We start from the raw sequence: 17,362 nt of genomic DNA, 5'->3' as shown, positions 1-17,362 counted from the left end.
CATTTCTTCCATTGCTTCCACTTCCAGCCCATTAAAGTCCATCTCACTCCAGGCACTACAAGCCTAAGTTAGAACATAGAACAGTACAGCATAGGAATAGTCCCTTCAGCCCACAATATCTGTACTGAGCATGATGACAAATTAAAGTAATCCCTTCTGCCTGCACAAGATCCATATTCACGTGCCTATCTAAAAACCTCTTGAACACCACTATCGTATCTGCTTCCACTATTACCTCTGGCAATGCATTCCAGGCACTTGCCACTCTTTGTGTGAAATAAAAACTTGCTTCGCACATCTCTTTAAACTTCATCCTCTCACCTTAAATTTATGCCCTCTAGCATTCAACATTTATACCATGGGGGAAAAAAAAGATTCTGGCTGTCTACCCTATCTATGCCACTCATAATTTTATAAACCTACTTCAGGGGTTTCTACAGGATGTCTGAAGTTCTCCTATCTTTGACGAGCACTGATGTGTCCTTGTGTCACAGGAATGAACTTGAGATTCATATCCTTTTCCCTCAAGCTTTTCTTAAAAAAAAGTTCATTGGACGTGTATATTGCTGGCAATGTCAGTAAATATTTTCCACCCCTAATTGCCTGTAAACTAAGGAGGCAGTTAAAAGTCAATGACATTTTTGGTGCAAGACATAAAAATTACTATAAGTTACGAAAATAAATAAATAGTGCAAAAGAGGAATAATGAGGTAGTGTTCATGGATCATTCAGAAATCTGATGACAGGGGAAGAAGCTGTTCCTGAAACATTGTTTGGGTCTTCAGGCTTCTGTACTTCCTCCCCAATGGTAGTAACATGAAGAGGGCATGTCCTGTGTGGTTAGGGTCCTTAATGATGGATTATGCCGCCTTGAGGCTCTGCCTCTTGAAGATGTCCTCAATGGTGGGGAAGGTTGTGCCCGTGATGGAGCTGGCTGAGACTTTCGCATCCTCTTTCAATCCTGCACATTGGAGCCTCCAGACCAGGTGGTGATGCAACCACTCAGAATGCTCTCCACTGTACAAATTTGCAAGGGTCTTTGGTGACACCAAATCTCCTCAAACTCCTGAAGTAGAGCCACTGGTGTGCCTTCTTCGTGATCTTGGGCCCAAGGTAGATCCTCTGAGATGTTGACACCCAGGAACATCTGCTCACCCTTTCCACCAATGACCCCTCAATGAGGACTGGTGTGTGTTCTCCCTATTTCTTCTCCCTGATCTCCACAATCAATTCCTTGGTCTTGCTGATGTTGAGTGTGAGGTTGTTGTTGCGACACCAGTCAACCAGCTGATCCAACTCACTCCTGTATGCCGCCTCATCGCCATCTGATATTCTGCCAACAACAGTGATGTTATCAGCAAATTTATGGATGGTATTTGAGCTGTGCCTAGCCACACAGTCAATACTCCAGGGTAGCACACAAGCAACCCTGGAGCTTATTCTCCCTTGTATGCCCATCAACACCCTTCTGATTTGTCTGCTGCCCACCTACACTATGGGCAATTTATAGTAGTTAATTACCCTATCAGCTTGTCTTTGGGATGAGGGAGGAAACCAGGACATCTGAAAGATATCCATGCAGTCACAGAGAAGAACATACAAGCTTCAGGCAGATAGCAAACTAGGATGAACCTAGTGTGCTGGAGCTGTACTGCAGCACCAGCAACTGCTGCTTCTCTGTGCTGCCTTAAGGACATGACTCTGAAGGACATTTGTGAACAAAATGGGTTTTTACAACAATCTGGGTTACTGTTACCAAGACTTTTAGATGCCTGAATTTAAATCCCCAGCCGTCATGGTCATATTTGAACTTGGACCTCTGGATCAGTGCTGGAACAGTAACTCAACCACTTTGCTTCCATAATATTACTACTACTTGCTTGTCCTCCATGACTCTCATCTCAATTGTATCCAAGTTTATTTGCCTTTCTGCTACTTTCCCACCACCTTTAGGAATTTTTCATCAACTTCACTTTACCTTCTTCTCTACCTCTGAAGGGTCTTAAATTCTCTCCAATTTTTCCTGACATTTCCCTTCCGGTTGGGTTCCACTTGTAATCTACCATTCTAAAGTGTTCAGAGATCTTTTATAAGCATTGGATTTGGCAACTTGCCCTCTACGGCCTGTCCTACCTTTCAGTGAGATCGTGGGGCAAAATATAAATTGTAAGCTTCTTAAGTTTGGGCTTAGAATTATTTTATCACTTGGGATTTTTTTGTATGATAAAACTAATATAGCTATTAAATTTAACATTTTATGATTTTATATTGCTGACATACTTTTTGAATTTGCATCTGGGTGTTTTTACTGTTGGCCATCAAAGAATTGAGTACTGTAATTTTGGAGTTTTAAAATTGTTAAGAACCCAATTTATTTTCTGTTTTAAAATAAATACTCTGACCAAAATCCTGTTGTTTCAGTATAGATTTTATTCACAAAATTGTTGGTGATATTTCAATGTTTTTGGAATTCGTAGAGAGAATAACTTGTCACTTTCAAACTGATTTAGCTTGCAGTTAATTTTTTTATCCATTTTCTACTATTTTCGTCATTGATCTACTTAAAGCACAATTTAAGAATGCTGCTTGTTCTTGTATTTTATAAAGTACTAAAATTGTTTTGGATCTTAACTATAATTTTTGGGTTAGTTTTACATTTATTCATGAAATGATTTCCTTTGGTGTGATGTTTTGTTGCTAACTTGGCCTTCAATTTAAAATCTGTCAGTTTAGCCCTGTGGGAAAGAGGTCTGCTTAGCATGTCCTGAGATCATTTAGAGGCTAATTAATGTTGGAGGTTTCCAGAAGTTGGTAGGTACTCTCCATCTTTTAGGAAATTTGAATAGTCAACACAAAAGGGTGTCTTTTTCTTTGTACACTTTAAAAAGTTTTAGATCTGTTATTTACAAGATATATTTGAAAACACAGCAAAACTCTGCAAATCCACTGATTATTTGGAAATCCCTGTAATTCAACATCTGGCTCACTCGTTAGTATACTAAGTCCTCATTATTTATTTACCTACTATCCACAGATCCAAGTAATCATGAGGCTGGCCATGTTGGGTGGGTATGCAGCTAGGAACAGGAATGTGAGTACGTATGCAGCTGGGGTTGGAGTCTGGAGTGCTTGTGTGTGTGTCAGCTAGATCAATTAGCTGAAACTCGCTGGGTTCTGTTCCCCACTCTCCTTTTAAACTCGTGTTCACTGAAAAATTTACTATGCTACTGTGTAATGTTTTTTTTAAAAAAACTGTAATCAAAGTATGTTGGCTAGTATGAGTAACATCCAATTGTCCAGAAAATCTGCTAGACTGGAATACCAAAGTCCTGAAGGTGCTAGATTATCAGAGTTCTACTGTACCTGGAACTATTTTAGTCTCAGTTTTTTTTTTGAGCTGCATTCACAAACCATCTTTAGCTTCACCACTTTACCTTGCAGCTTAGTTAAAGGTATATAAAGAGGAGTAGTGGCTGATTGAATTGATGTGCAAACTTGAACATAGAACATTACAGCACAGTACAGGCCCTTCAGCCACGATGCTGTGCCGACATTTAATCCTGCCCTAAGATCTATCTAACCCTTTGCTCCCACACAGCCCTCTATTTTTCTATCATTCATGTGGCTAGCTAAGAGTCTCTTACATGTCCCTAATGTATCTGCCCCCACAACCTCTGCTGGCAGTGCATTCCATGCACCCACCGCTTTCTGTGTGTAAAAAAAAAACTTGCTTCTGACATCCCCCTTGTACCATCCTCCAATCACCTTAAAATTATGCCCCCTCTGTTAGCCATTTTTGCCCTGGGGAAAAAGTCTCTGACTGACCACTCGATCTATGCCTCTTATCATCTTGTAGACCTCTATCAAGTCACCTCTCATCCTCCTCCTCTCCAAAGAGAAAAGCCCTGGCTCAATCAACCTATCCTCATAAGATAGGTCTCATCTTGCTAGTCTAAACAGTCAACCCCAAATTGCTACTGTTTGACCATAAGACAAGTTAGGAAAAATTTCATGTTGCCCTATTGGTTGTCAGCCCACCTGTTTATTGTATATTTTGGAGCATTAAAATTATTTTTATGTAGTTGTTTGTGATATCACGATGCACACACAACAAAATCAATCCCCATGAACCCAAATCAGTTTTATAAATGACTAAATGAACGTCCTTCAAATCCAGTGAGCTAAATGGTTTTAGAGTCACAAAACAATACAGCACAGATACAGGCCCTTCGGCCCAACCAGTCCATGCCGACCACGGTGCCCACTTATGGTTTGGCCCTGTGTCTTACATTTTTATTAATACCCATTAATGTACTTTAAAATTAACAAGTATTCAAAAGTAGTCTCTCTAGTTCATTTCAAGGGGTTATCTAATTGCTTAGAAAGTTGCTGAATGTTTACATGTATCTTGTTTTTCCCTCCTTGCTCATGAATATACGCTGGTTTTGTAGATATTACCGGTCCTTGATCTATTCCCCTGTGAAAGCAAAGACTAAAGTTACCAAGTTTGAATGCTTATAGGTCAGCAGCTCACCCAGGTATTATCCTATTTTAATTACAGGGAGTTACAGGGAAAGATTGAACAGGTTAGGACTTTATTCCTTGGAGCGTAGAAGAATGAGGGGAGATTTGATAGAGGTTTACAAAATTATGAGGGGTACAGACAGAGTAAATGTGAGTAGGCTCTTTCCACCTAGATTAGGAGAGAGAAGTACAAGAGGACGTGGCTTTAGGGTGAAGGGGGAAAGGTTTGGGGGGAACTCCTTCACTCAGAGAGTAGTGAGAGTGTGGAACGAGCTGCCATCTGACGTGGTAAATGTGGGCTCACTCTTAAGTTTTAAGAATAAGTTGGATAGATGCATAGATGGGAGAGGTCTGGAGGGTTATGGACTGGGTGCAGGTCAATGGGACTAGCGGAATAAAGTTTCGGCACAGACTATAAGGGCTGAATGGCCTGTTTCCTGTGCTGTAGTGTTCTTTGGCTCTAATATCTACTTTTGAGTGTGGGTAACCAGAACAATTTTGCAATTCTTGATTATTTAATTTTTCTCTTTCCATAATCAAATAATTCATTTTGGATAAGATGAATAAATTTAGCACAATTAATTTACTTGACTATCCAAATTTAGCAACTGATTTGAGTGATAGATGGAATTATTGGATGCCTAAAAGGACTGACAATTTTGTAATTTCAACAATGAATCAATGAGACAAGTCAGTGGAGAGGTTGAGGAAAGTTACTTCATTAGAAACTGGAACATTTCCAAACCAGATTGAGCAAAGCTTGTGAATTCTTCAGTTTTCTTAGAATGCTTAAAGAAAATCTAGTTTACTGAAATGATAACTATCAAATAAAATTATATAAATTAGTGATGAATTGGCACTTGTTATTTTGTTAGAATTCTGACCTGCCACACTGGAGTCATTTTTCAAATACAAGTGAAAGATTAGAAGGACATCAGTGTTTCAAAAAAAATGCTATGGGTGCTCAATCTCAAAACCAAGAAATGTTAGGAATACTGAATGAATCTGACAACATCCAGAGAGAGAAGCAAATACTTTCAGGTTGATGACCCTTCAGTAGTGCCGTGATTCCAGTGTTATCTTGATTTCCTTGATTTTGAAAACTTAAGTAGCTTGTTTTGAAGAATCTAGTTAAAGTACAAGGGAACCACATGCTGAGTTATCTCGAGTTATTAATTCACATTTAACTTTATTTGTGTGTGATAGCATTGCCAGACTGTCTGAATCAGACAATATAAATTCCATGTATGTTGTTAGTACTTCATTAAGTAAAACACTCTAAGATGGTGACATTTTATTTCAATATTATGAATCATTAAATATGAGGAACTTGCTGTAGGATTATTTGGTTCACTGTAAATTCAGAAAACACCTGCCATGTTGCTCCCTTTCTCAAAGTCCAGGGCATTTCTGTGGTTATACAAATTAGTCCAGGGTGGTATATTGCCTCCCTAGTGCCAGGATCAAGGACATCATTCAGACAATCCTGAAGGGAAAAGGTGAACAGATGACAGTCATGGTCCATATTGATACTAATGACATAAGCAGAAAGAGAGATGAGGGTTCTGTAGACAGAGTTTAGGAAGCTTGTATAGAGATTAAGAGCAGGGCCTTAAAGGTGATACAGTCAAGGTTACTGTCACATGCTAGTAAGTACAGAAATAAGAAAAAAGGGACGATGAATACATAGTGCAGGGGGAAGGGCTTTAGACTCTTAGGAGTTGGGATAATTTCTGGGAAATGGCGAGACTTCTCTCTAAATCAGACAGGTTGCATCCTAAACAGGGATGTCATCAATACCCTAACGTGACAGTTTGCTAATGCTATTTGGGGGGGGGGGGGGGGGCGTGAGATTTAAGACTTGGTAACTGGCAGAGGGATGGGAACCTGGTGGAATCAGAAGGAAGTTCAACTAAGCTGGAAATGGATGAAAGGGGTTCAGATGAATGGGTTATTTAAGAAAGCAAAGCGAAGGAAAAAGCAATAGGTAGGACAGTGACAGAGTCAACAATAATGAGTGGGTATCATGCAGAGGAAGAAAGAGTGCACAGAAAATGAATAAGGAATAACAACAAGATAAAGGCTCTTTTTCTGTAAATAGATGCCGCATTTGCAACAAGACAGATGACCTGATGGCAAAAATAGAAATAAAAGATAGTTATTATTAGAGACATGGTTGCAAGATGACCAAGGCTGGGAACTAAATATTCTGGTATATTTTAAATTTCAGGAAGATAGATAGAAAGGAAATGAACATGGGGTAGATTTCTTAATAGATGAGATCACTGTAATGGTAAGGAATGATGCTCAAACTTGATGTAGAATCAGTTTGATAAGAAATAGTAGGGGCAAGATGTCAAACAACACAATATAAATTGTACATAAAATTATTCTATACAGTGAAAAAAAGACTGCAAAAGTATGACCTTAGTGCAAAATAAACAAAGCCACAATTGCAGATAAGTCCATGGTAGTACAAGATGTAGTCTGTGGTATTCCATTGCTGAGTTAGGATTAGGGTTGTGCAGGTGGGTTTAAGAACCTGATGGTTGTAGGAAAGTAGGAACCCGATGGTGTGGGACTTCAGGCTTTTGTACTTCCTGGCTGACAGTAGCAGTGAGAAGAGGGCATAATCTGGATGGTGGGGGATCCTTGATGATAGGTACTGCTTTTTTGAGGCAGCACCTCCTGTAGATGCTGTCAATGTCAATATATAGGCCCCTAACTTTAACTCTATTGGACGACAGAATGTAAATCAAGAAATAATGGAGTGTTGTAAGATGGGTACTGGAATAATGGGTGATTACAATCATTAAATAGACTGGACAAATCAAACTGGCTTGTGTAACCTTGATGATGAGTTCATAGAGAGTAATTGGTATTGTTTCTTAGAGCAGCATATTGAGGAGCCAAACGGGGAGCAGGCCACTTTAGACCTAGTATTATTTAACAAGAAAGGAATAATTAATGATCTCAAGGTAAAGGAACCCCTGTGAAAAGAGTGATCATAAGTATAGAACTTCAAGTTTAGCTTGAGGACGAGCAATCTTTGTCTGAAACTGGTGTTCTAAACTCAAAGGCAATTACAGTGGTATGAAGACACGGGTGGTTGCAGTGAACTGGGAAAGTGGATTGAAGAGTAAGGTGGTAGATCAGCAGTAGCAGATGTATAAGCAGGTATAGGTCCTCCCTAGCATATGAACGCCTAGCTTATGCGTGCATATGCACAGGTATTTGGGAGACTGGTGGGATGGATTTACTGGCTGCTGCATGGGTGCAGGCATCTTCTGCCATATGGGAACTCGCTTCGTGGCTGTGTTTCTGACTTGCAAACTGCCATAACCTGGGGAGGACCTGTATTTCACAAATCTCAGCAAAAATATATTGCAGAGACAGGTGCTATGAGAAAGCTGCACAATCTGTGGCAAACTAAGAAAGTTAAAGATTGTATGCCTTTTTCAGATGGACACTATGCTGCAAAGATTTATAAAGGGAAATTATACTGGTAAATAATATAAAAACAAGACAGGAAGAGCTTTTGCAGTTGTGTTAAAAGGAAGCAAGTAGCTGAAGTAAATGTTGGATGATATTGAGGAATTAATAATGGGAAATGGATAAATGACAGAGTCTAAATAATTATTTTGAATTGGTCTTCATTGCAGGAGAGACTTAAAAACATCTAAATAATAATGGCAATAATAAAGTAGATAATAAAAAGGACTATCTCTATCACTAGAAAAAAGGTTAACAAGTCCCCTCCTTGGGTATTAAAGGAAATAGCTGCAGAGATATTTGATGCTCTGGTACCAAAATTTTCTGGATTCTAAAGATGTGCCAGAGGACTGGAAGATGGAAAATGTTATGCCACCATTTGATAAAGGAGGCAGACAGAAAGCAGGAAACCATAGGCCATTTAGCCTATCATCTCTCATTATTGAAGAGGTAATAATAGAACATTTAGAAAACCTTGGACAATCAAGCTGCCTTGTAACATGGTTTTATGCAAAGGAAATTGTATTTGACAAACCTGTTAAAGTTTTTTTGAGGATGTAACAAACAGAGCATATAACGGAGAACTTTTGGATGTATTGTATTTGGATTTCCAGAAAGCATTTGATAAGGTATTACATAAAAGATTAATACAGAAGAGCAAATGAGTTTGGGTATTATAGCATGGATGTAGGAGAAGCTAGCAAACAGAAAAGAGTTAGAATGAGTTATTTTCAGATTGACAATCAGTGACGAGTGGGGTGTGACACAAATCAGCTCTAGCGTCTCAGCTGTTTATAATCTATATTAATGAATTGGATGAAGGGACTGAGTACTAAGCCACATTGTTGATAATACAAAGATAGATGGTTTTGCAAGTCATGGAGAAAATGTAAAGAGCTATAGGTAGGTTAAGTGAGTAAGCAAGAAGTTAGCAGATGGAGTATAATGTGGTAAAATATGAGGTTATTCACTTTGGAAGGAAGAGTGGAAAAAGCTGATTATTTTTTAAATGGAGTGAGATCATAAAATCTTGTGGTACAAAGGATCAGATATCACAGCTTGGGAACCATTCAAAGCTAGCAGGTACAAGTTGATAGGAAAGGTAATGGAATTTTGGCTTTTATTGCTGTGGCAACCATGATGTTCAATTAACCTAATCCTACTTGCCTTCACATGAGCCGTATTCCTCTATTCCCTGCATGTTGATGTGCCTGTCTGAATGCTCTTAAATGTTGGTATTGTATCTGTGCACATCCCTCCCCCCCCCCGCCCCCCCCCCCCCCCCCCCCCCAGTAGTGCATTCCAGTCATCTACCGCTCTGTGTAAAGGAAAAACTTGCATATCTTTCAACTCCCCTCCCCGACAACCTTCCCCCACTTTAAAGCTATGCCCTCTAGTGTTTGACGTTTCCAACCCTGTAGGATAAAGACTCTGACTGTCTACCCTATCTGTGTCTCATAATTTTATAAACTTCTATTGTCTCCTCTCAGCCTCCCAAGCCCCAGAGAAAACAGTCAAGTTTGTCCAACCTCTCAACTTCTCTTTATTGCTAATACTCTCTAATCCAGGCAACATCCTGGTGAACCTCTTCTGCACCTCCAAAGCCGCCACATCCTTCGAGTAATGGGGTGACTAGAACTGGACACAATACTCCAAATGTAGCCTAATCAAGGTTTTATACCACTGAAGCTTTTGGTCACCATATTTAAGAAAGGACATACTTGCATTGGAGGCAGTACAGAGAAGGTTCATTAAGTTGATAAGTCATTGAAAGGGGGTGACATATGAAGAAAAGTTGAACAGGTTGGGCCTATAGAATAACAAAAATGAGAGGTGATCTTATTGAAAATCACAAGATTCTAAAGCAGTTGATGGTGTGGAGGCTGAGAAGATGTTTCTCCTTGTCGGAGTATCTAGAACTAGGGGGCACAGTTTTAGTATAAAAGCTTGCCTATTAAAGATGGGGATGAAGAGGTATTTCTTATCCTTGGAGGGTTATGGAATTCTCTACCCAAGAGAAATGTGAAGACAGAGTCATTGGATGTATTCAAAGCAGAGAGGGAATCAGTAGGTATGGTGATAGAGCAGGAAAGTGATGTTGAGGCCATGATTTTAGAATCAGAGTCATAAACACAGAAACAGGGCTTTTGGCCCACTATGTCCTTACTGACCATCAAGTTCCTATCTGTAGTAATCCCATTGACCAGCACTTGGTCCATGTCCATTGGTGATTCAAATACTTATCTAGATACTTAATAAAAGTTGTGAGAATACCTGCCTTCATCACCCAATCAGGCAATGCATTCCAGATTCCAGCCATCCTCTAGATGGAAAAAGTTCTTCTTTGGATCCTCTCTAAATCTGTTCCCCTAAATCTATGTTCTGTAGTTTTTGTAGAGAGTAGAGTTTCCACATATCTATAGCCCTCATAATTTTGTATACCCAAGTCCCCTCTCAGTTTCAAAACAAACCCAGTCTATCCTATCTCCCCTCCTTATTGAACCACTCCATCCCAGGCAATATCCTGCTGAGTCTGTGCTACACCACCTCCAGTGCCATCACATCTTTCCCATAGAGGCTGAAGGGAGATCTGATAGACGTTCTTAAAATTATAACAAGCATGGATAGGACAACAGCCAGAACGTTTTTTTTCCCAGGGTAAAAATGTTGAATACTAGAGAGCATAGCTTTAAGGTTAGAGGGGGGAAGTTTAAAGGGGACATGCAGGGCAAGTTGGACTGGAATGGTCGCTTCTCAGCTATTTGGCTAAAATCAAGTGTAGTATTCTTATTGAATGGTGGAGCATACTTGAGGGGTTGATTGGTTACTCTGGCTTTTGTTTCAACTCTTGCTCTGTGTGAAGCAGTAATTTACTTGTTAATGTAGTATTCTATGTGTGATGATCTTTATATGGGATAGTCCAAAGCTGATCAGCATTACCTCCAAATTACTTTGAAAATTTAAGGTAATTGTTCAGCATTTTCATCACTTTTAATATTTAGTTGCATTGGGTGATTACCCTCCTGTGATTTTTTTTAAACTCTCCTGGCTTCCACCTTGTTGAATCTTAAAACCTGCGAAACTTTTAACTATTTATTCCCAGTTCTTAGGAAAGGTTAACGGCTTGAAATATTCTGTTTCTCCACTGTTGCTGGTTGCTGTGACTTGTTGAGTATTTTCAGCATTTTCTGTTGCTTCAGAAGTTGACGTAGAATGTAGACCAGTACGGCACAAGAACAGCTCCTTCGGCCCACGATGTCTGTGCTGAGTATGATGTCAAATTAAACTAATCCCTTCTGCATGCACGTGATTCATATCCCTCCATTCCCTGTGTATTCATGTGCATCTCTAAAAGCCTCTTGAACACCACTATCGTATCTGCTTCCACTACCACCCCTGACAGTGCATCCTAGGCACCTACCACTCTGTGTTTATATAAAAAAAAGTTGTTGCACATGTCCCCTTTAAACTTTCTCCCCTCACCTTAAAGCTATGCCCTCTAGTATTCAACATTTCTACCCTGGGGGAAAAGGTTCTGGTTGTCTGTCCTATCTATGCCTGTCATAATTTAATGAACTTCTATCAGGTCTCCCTTCAGCCTTCATTCTAGAGGAACAATCCAAGTTTGTCCAACTTCTCCTTGTAGCTAATATCCTCTAATCCAGGCAGCATCCTAATAAACTGCTTCTGTGCCCTCTCCAAGGCCTCCACATTCTTCCTGTAATGAGGCAACCAGAACTGCACGTAATTCTCCAAGTTTTATACAACTGCTTGATGACTTCCTGACTCTTATACTCTGCACCCTTAGGAATGACGGCAAGTATGCCATATGCTGCCTTTACCACTCTATCTATTTGCATTACCACTTTTGGGGTGGTATGGACTTGGACCCCAAGATACCTCTGTATATAAGTCCTGTTAAGGGTCCTACCATCAACTGTATACTTCCCCCTGCATTTGACCTCCCAAAGTGCAGCACCTCACGCTTGCTCAGATTAAACTCTATTTACCATTTCTCTGCCCATAACTGTAACTGATTTATATGCTGCTGTATCCTTTGACGACCTTCTTCACTGTCCATAACTTCACCAATTTTTGTGTCATCTGCAAACTTGCTAACCAACCCATCTACATTTTCATCCAAGTCATTTATGGAACACCACTGGTCACAGACCTCCAGCCAGAACTACACCCTTGCCTCTGTCTTCTATGGGCAAGCCAATTCTGAATCCAAGCTACCAAGTCACCATGGATTCCATGCATCTTAATCTTCCTGATCAACCTACCATGAGGGACCTTGTCAAATGCCTTACATGTTCATGTAGACAATACCCATTGCGATAAGTTCCTGTATTATCCCTGTTTCTCTTTTCCAACAAAGGAACAACATTGGCTACTCTCCAGTCTTCTGGGACCTCACCTGTGGCTAGAGAGGATACAGAGGTGGTCGTTAAAGTCCCAGCAGTCTCCTCTCCCCTCTCTCAATAATGTATTTCATTGTGGTGGAAAAACTAGGTTAATTGTCATGATGCATTGGCAGATAATTTCCAGAGAAACCTAGGAGTACAAGAGCTGGGACATCATGTTAAAGCTGTACGAGATGTTGGTGAGACTGCACTTGGAATGCTGTGTGCCATTTTGGTTGTCTGGGTATAGAAAGGATGTCATTAAGCTGGAAAGGGTGCAGAAAAGAATCACGAGGATGTCACTGGGACTGGAGGGCTTAATGAGAAGTAACTGAATAGATGGGGATTTTTTTTATTTGGAGGCTGAGGAACCTATTGAAGTTTATAACATGAGAGGCATGGATAAGGTGAATGGTTGCAGTCTTTTTCCCAGGTTAGGGGAACCTAAAACTAGAGGGCATTGATGAAAGGGGAAGAGGGGTCTGAGGAGCAACTTTTTCCACACAAGGTGGTGGGTATATGGAATGAGCTGCCAGAGTTAGTGGTAGAGATGGGTACAGTTACAACATTTAAAAGACATTTAGACAGGTACATGGATAGGAAAGGTTTAGAGGGATATGGGCCAAATGCAGGAAAATTGGATAATCTCAAGTCGAAAATTTGGTCAGCATGGATGAATTGGGCCGAAGGTCTTGTTTTCATGCTATTTAATTCTATGACTCTATGATTAAAATGTTACTTCAGTGTTTTGAAACCTACTCTTTTGCTTTTTTTTTTGAAGACCAGCAAGAATCAAATAAAAGTAGAACTCGTAGATGAAAACTTTACAGAATTGAGAGGAGAGATTGCAGGGCCTCCTGATACACCATATGAAGGTAAGTGACAATGTTATTCTGTGAAGTGTTAGCCCTGAATACTGAAGGGTAAATTAAATCAACTAAATAATTGTACCTTTATTCATGTTAGAGATGAATTTTGCAAATCTTTTGCATGTTACTCAATGGTTAGAAAGAACAGATTTTTCTTGTGATCAGTATTTGTAGAGGAAAGGTTTGTTAAATTATCTGAAATTATTTTTAAAATATTGTTGTAGTTTATTGGGGAGACGCTGAAATAAATGGAAAAGTGAGACGAAAAAATAGAAAAGTTATTAGACCTAGTTAGTACATAACCAAGGATAGAAATAGCAGTGGCATTAACTGTAATTTTTAAAAACTCTTTGAAAATGCTAATTGCCCTGAAAAATTGGAGAGTGACAAATTTTATATCCCTGTTTAGTGAAAGGCTGTGAGGAGTGGAGTGGGAAGGTCATTGAGGAGAAAGGAATACTCCGCAAACCATAAGCTATCTCTGTCTGACTCAGAATGCGCCAGATTGTTTGAATTAGATAACCATGAGACATTCTAAGACAGTGACCTGTTGTGCACCACCAAGTCTGAGAAGTCTGCTGCAGGGCAGGTTCAACCTTATTCAGTTGACTGTAGCTCCAGAAATAATGTAACAACTGCCTTTTTACCTCCCTTCCCACCATTCCCACTTAAAAAGAGTGCTGCTAAAACATGATGCTAAAGTTGGGAATTTGGTGAAAATAGAGGAAGGAAGTTCTACTTGGTGCTTCCAATACTTGTGGTTTATGGAGACTTCAGTGAGTACTTAAAACTTTATCCAGTGCTTGTTATGTTTATTCTTAAAAAAAAATTAAAGGAGGCTAATGAAAGTGCATTTGTGTATTGCAACTGTTATTTCAATTTGGAATCTAGCATCGACAGTGAGTAATTTTTTTTATATGCAAACTATCTTTTTGTGCAGATCACATTTGCTAGTACTAGAGAGGAAGTCCTGAGTTGCAACTGCAAATATTTTTTTAAGAAAACTCCATTTTGTTGAAAGAAGATAGCAATGTGCAATGGTGTGATGAATCTTGGGGTAAATTTTAAGTTTAAAATTTACTATGATCTTTGCGTCATCCATGGAGATGGGAGAGGTTCCGGAAGATTGGAGGGTTGCAGATGTTATTCCCTTATTCAAGAAAGGGAGTAGGGATAGCCCAGGAAATTATAGATCGGTGAGTCTTACCTCAGTGGTTGGTAAGCTGATGGAGATGATCCTGAGAGGCAGGATTTATGAACATTTGGAGAGGCATAATATGATTAGGATTAGTCAGCATGGCTTTTCTCAAGGGCAGGTCCTGCCTTACGAGCCTGATTGAATGTTTTGAGGATGTGACTAACCACATCGATGAAGGGAGAGCAGTAGATGTAGTGTATATGGATTTCAGCAAGGCGTTTGATAAGGTACCCCATGCGAGGCTTATGGAGAAGGTGAGGAGACATGGGATCCAAGGGGACATTGCATTGTGGATCCAGAACTGGCTGGCCCACAGAAGGCAAAGAGTGGTTGTTGAAGAGTCATATCCTGAGTGGAGGTCGGTGAACAGTGGTGTACCTCGGATCTGTACTGGGACCCTTACTCTTTGTGATTTTTATAAACGACCTGGATGAGGAACTGGAGGGGTGGGTTAGTAAGTTTGCGGATGACATGAAGGTTGGGGGTGTTGTGGATAGTTTGGAGGGCTGCTAGAGGTTACAGAGGGATGTAGATAGGATGCAGAGTTGGGCTGAGAAGTGGCAGATGCAGTTCAACCCAGATAAATGTGAAGTGGTTCATTTTGATAGGTCAAATATGTTGGCGGAATATACTATTAATGGTAGGACTCTTGGCAGTGTGGAGGATCAGAGGGATCTTGGGGTCCGAGTCCATAGTACGCTCAAAGCGGCTGCGCAGATTGACTCTGTGGTTAAGAAGGCATATGGTGTATTGTCCTTCATCGATCGGGGAATTGAATGTAGGAGCCGTGAGGTATTGTTGCAGCGATATAGGTCCCTGGTCAGACCCCACTTGGAGTATTGTGCTTAGTTCTGGTTGCCTCACTACAGGAAAGATGTGGAAGCCATAGGGAGGGTGCAGAGGAGATTTACAAGGATGCTGCCTGGAATGCGGAGCATACCTTATGAAAGCAGGTTGAGGGAACTCGGCCTTTTCTCCGTGGAGCGACGGAGGATGGTGGGGGGGACCTGATAGAGGTGTATAAGATGATGAGAGTTATTGATAGGGTAGATAGTCAGAGGCTTTTCCCCAGGGCTGAATTGGTGGCCACAAGAGGACATAGGTTTAAGGTGCTGGGGAGTAGATATAGAGGAGATGTCAGGGGTAAGTCTTTTTACTCGGAGAGTGGTGAGTGCGTGGAATGTGCTGCCGGAAACAGTGGTGGAGGCTGATACGATAGGGTCTTTCAAGAGACTGTTAGATAGGTACATGGAGCTGAGTAAAGTAGAGGGCTATGGGTAAGCCTAGTAATTTCTAGGGTAGGGACATGTTCGGCACAGCTTTGTGGGCCGGAGGGCCTGAATTGTGCTGTAGTTTTTCTATGTTTTAAATAAGCTCTCCCTTTGCAGAGATATTCTTGAAAGTTCAAATAAAGCCTCTATTGCTATTTGTAATTCTGTGATGTTGCCTGCAAAAACTGAAGTTTTGCTTGCACTTTGAAAGTCAGTGTTAGGCCAACAGATCTATTCTGCATGAGAGTTTCATTTCAACAAAATGGTTCATTTCCCCCTTATCATTTCTCCTTTGTGCATGTATAGCCTTCCTATAAATGCATTTGATTTTGGCTCAACAATGCATTTGCTAATAAGCTCTTCCATTGTATGATTTGAAGGGAAAAGCCTTTGTAACCTTTACTCAACTTATAAATTCTGTTTTCTCCCTGGGGATGGAGGTAGCTGAACAGGAACTGATGTTGAGGCACAGTTGCAATGCACTTTATAGATGGCTGTTAGGAAGGGTCATTGAAAACTCTTTATCCAATAGATGACTGGCCTCTTCCCGTAGAAATAATTGGTTATGCAGTAGAATGGGGAAATCAATTTTATGTTTCCATCTCTTTTGTGTGACATCATTCGTCAGTATTTATCTTTCATTTCACCTCTGCAGCTATTTTCTCCATTCCCACCTACATGATTCCATAATACCTCAATTCTGCTCATTGCTATCACCTTCTCAATATCCATATTTATGACTCCCTTGGAAATCCTATTGATTCAGCCTGTTCTTGCCCCCTAGAACAATAGTGTGCAGATGGCTCAATAATATCAGGAATGATCAGAGATGGGAAAAAGTTCAATGTAGTGTTGCAGTGTTGCCTGTCCCAGTTTTTCACCCTTGATACTTGGTCACTGAGGGCGACAATGGTAGAGTGGAAGATTGTGTACAACATGCTGTTTAATAGTGTGTAATATTTACAATGAGTGGTGCATGTAAGAGGCTAGCAATAAACTAAACCTTCCCAAAATAGTTACGTTTTGGAAGCAGTTTATGATGAGAGATTTCAGCTTGTAGTCTCTTCATCGGGAAACTACAGATGGGTGGGAGAGCCTGGGACCTGCTCCTCTTTGAAAAGGAACAATCAATGACATCCTGGCCAGCCACCTTATAGATTTAGCAGCAGGAAGAGCCTGCACATAGGTAATGTGGAAAGCTGCTGGTGACTCATTTGCAGTTGATTTCAAAGGAGCTCATGACTGGTGGGGGTGCATTGGTAGGTTGGGGGGGGCGCGGGGGGAAGGAAAGAATTAATCTGAGAAGCACGAAAGCACGAAGTAGGAACGGGAAGAAGACTCTCAAAGTTCTTGAAGATCACCACAGTGCTAACCACCATGGCAGTTTGCCATATGGCATATTGGCAAGGAAGATTAAATATTAGAGTGTGTATGTGACACTTTAATTACTGTTAGGATATAATGAAAATATGTACACTTTTGAGTTCTCTTATAACAAAAACTGAGAAATCAGTAATAAAGAGAATCAGAGCATGGTTTGATTGGAGTTTTTGAAGATGGAAGCTAATCTGTATGGTATTATGAGAATGAGAGATCTGTCAA

The 17,362-nt window shown here is 40.3% G+C and overlaps 1 protein-coding gene across 3 annotated transcripts in view; it reads left to right on the top strand.

The window, feature by feature from the left end:
- Nucleotides 1–17,362, top strand: part of ube2kb (ubiquitin-conjugating enzyme E2Kb (UBC1 homolog, yeast)) — a 54,315-nt gene that overhangs the window by 2,877 nt on the left and 34,076 nt on the right. For all 3 annotated transcript variants that reach the window (XM_052009480.1, XM_052009471.1, XM_052009490.1), the window contains exon 2: nucleotides 13,204–13,297. In XM_052009480.1, coding sequence (XP_051865440.1) covers nucleotides 13,204–13,297 — 94 coding nt within the window. The remainder of the gene's footprint in view (nucleotides 1–13,203; nucleotides 13,298–17,362) is intronic.

This window comes from Pristis pectinata, chromosome 2 (genome assembly GCF_009764475.1).
Source record: "Pristis pectinata isolate sPriPec2 chromosome 2, sPriPec2.1.pri, whole genome shotgun sequence".
Lineage (NCBI taxonomy): Eukaryota > Metazoa > Chordata > Chondrichthyes > Rhinopristiformes > Pristidae > Pristis > Pristis pectinata.
The sequence above is the reverse complement of the archived record's forward strand: the minus strand, read 5'-3'. Positions and strand labels throughout refer to the sequence as shown.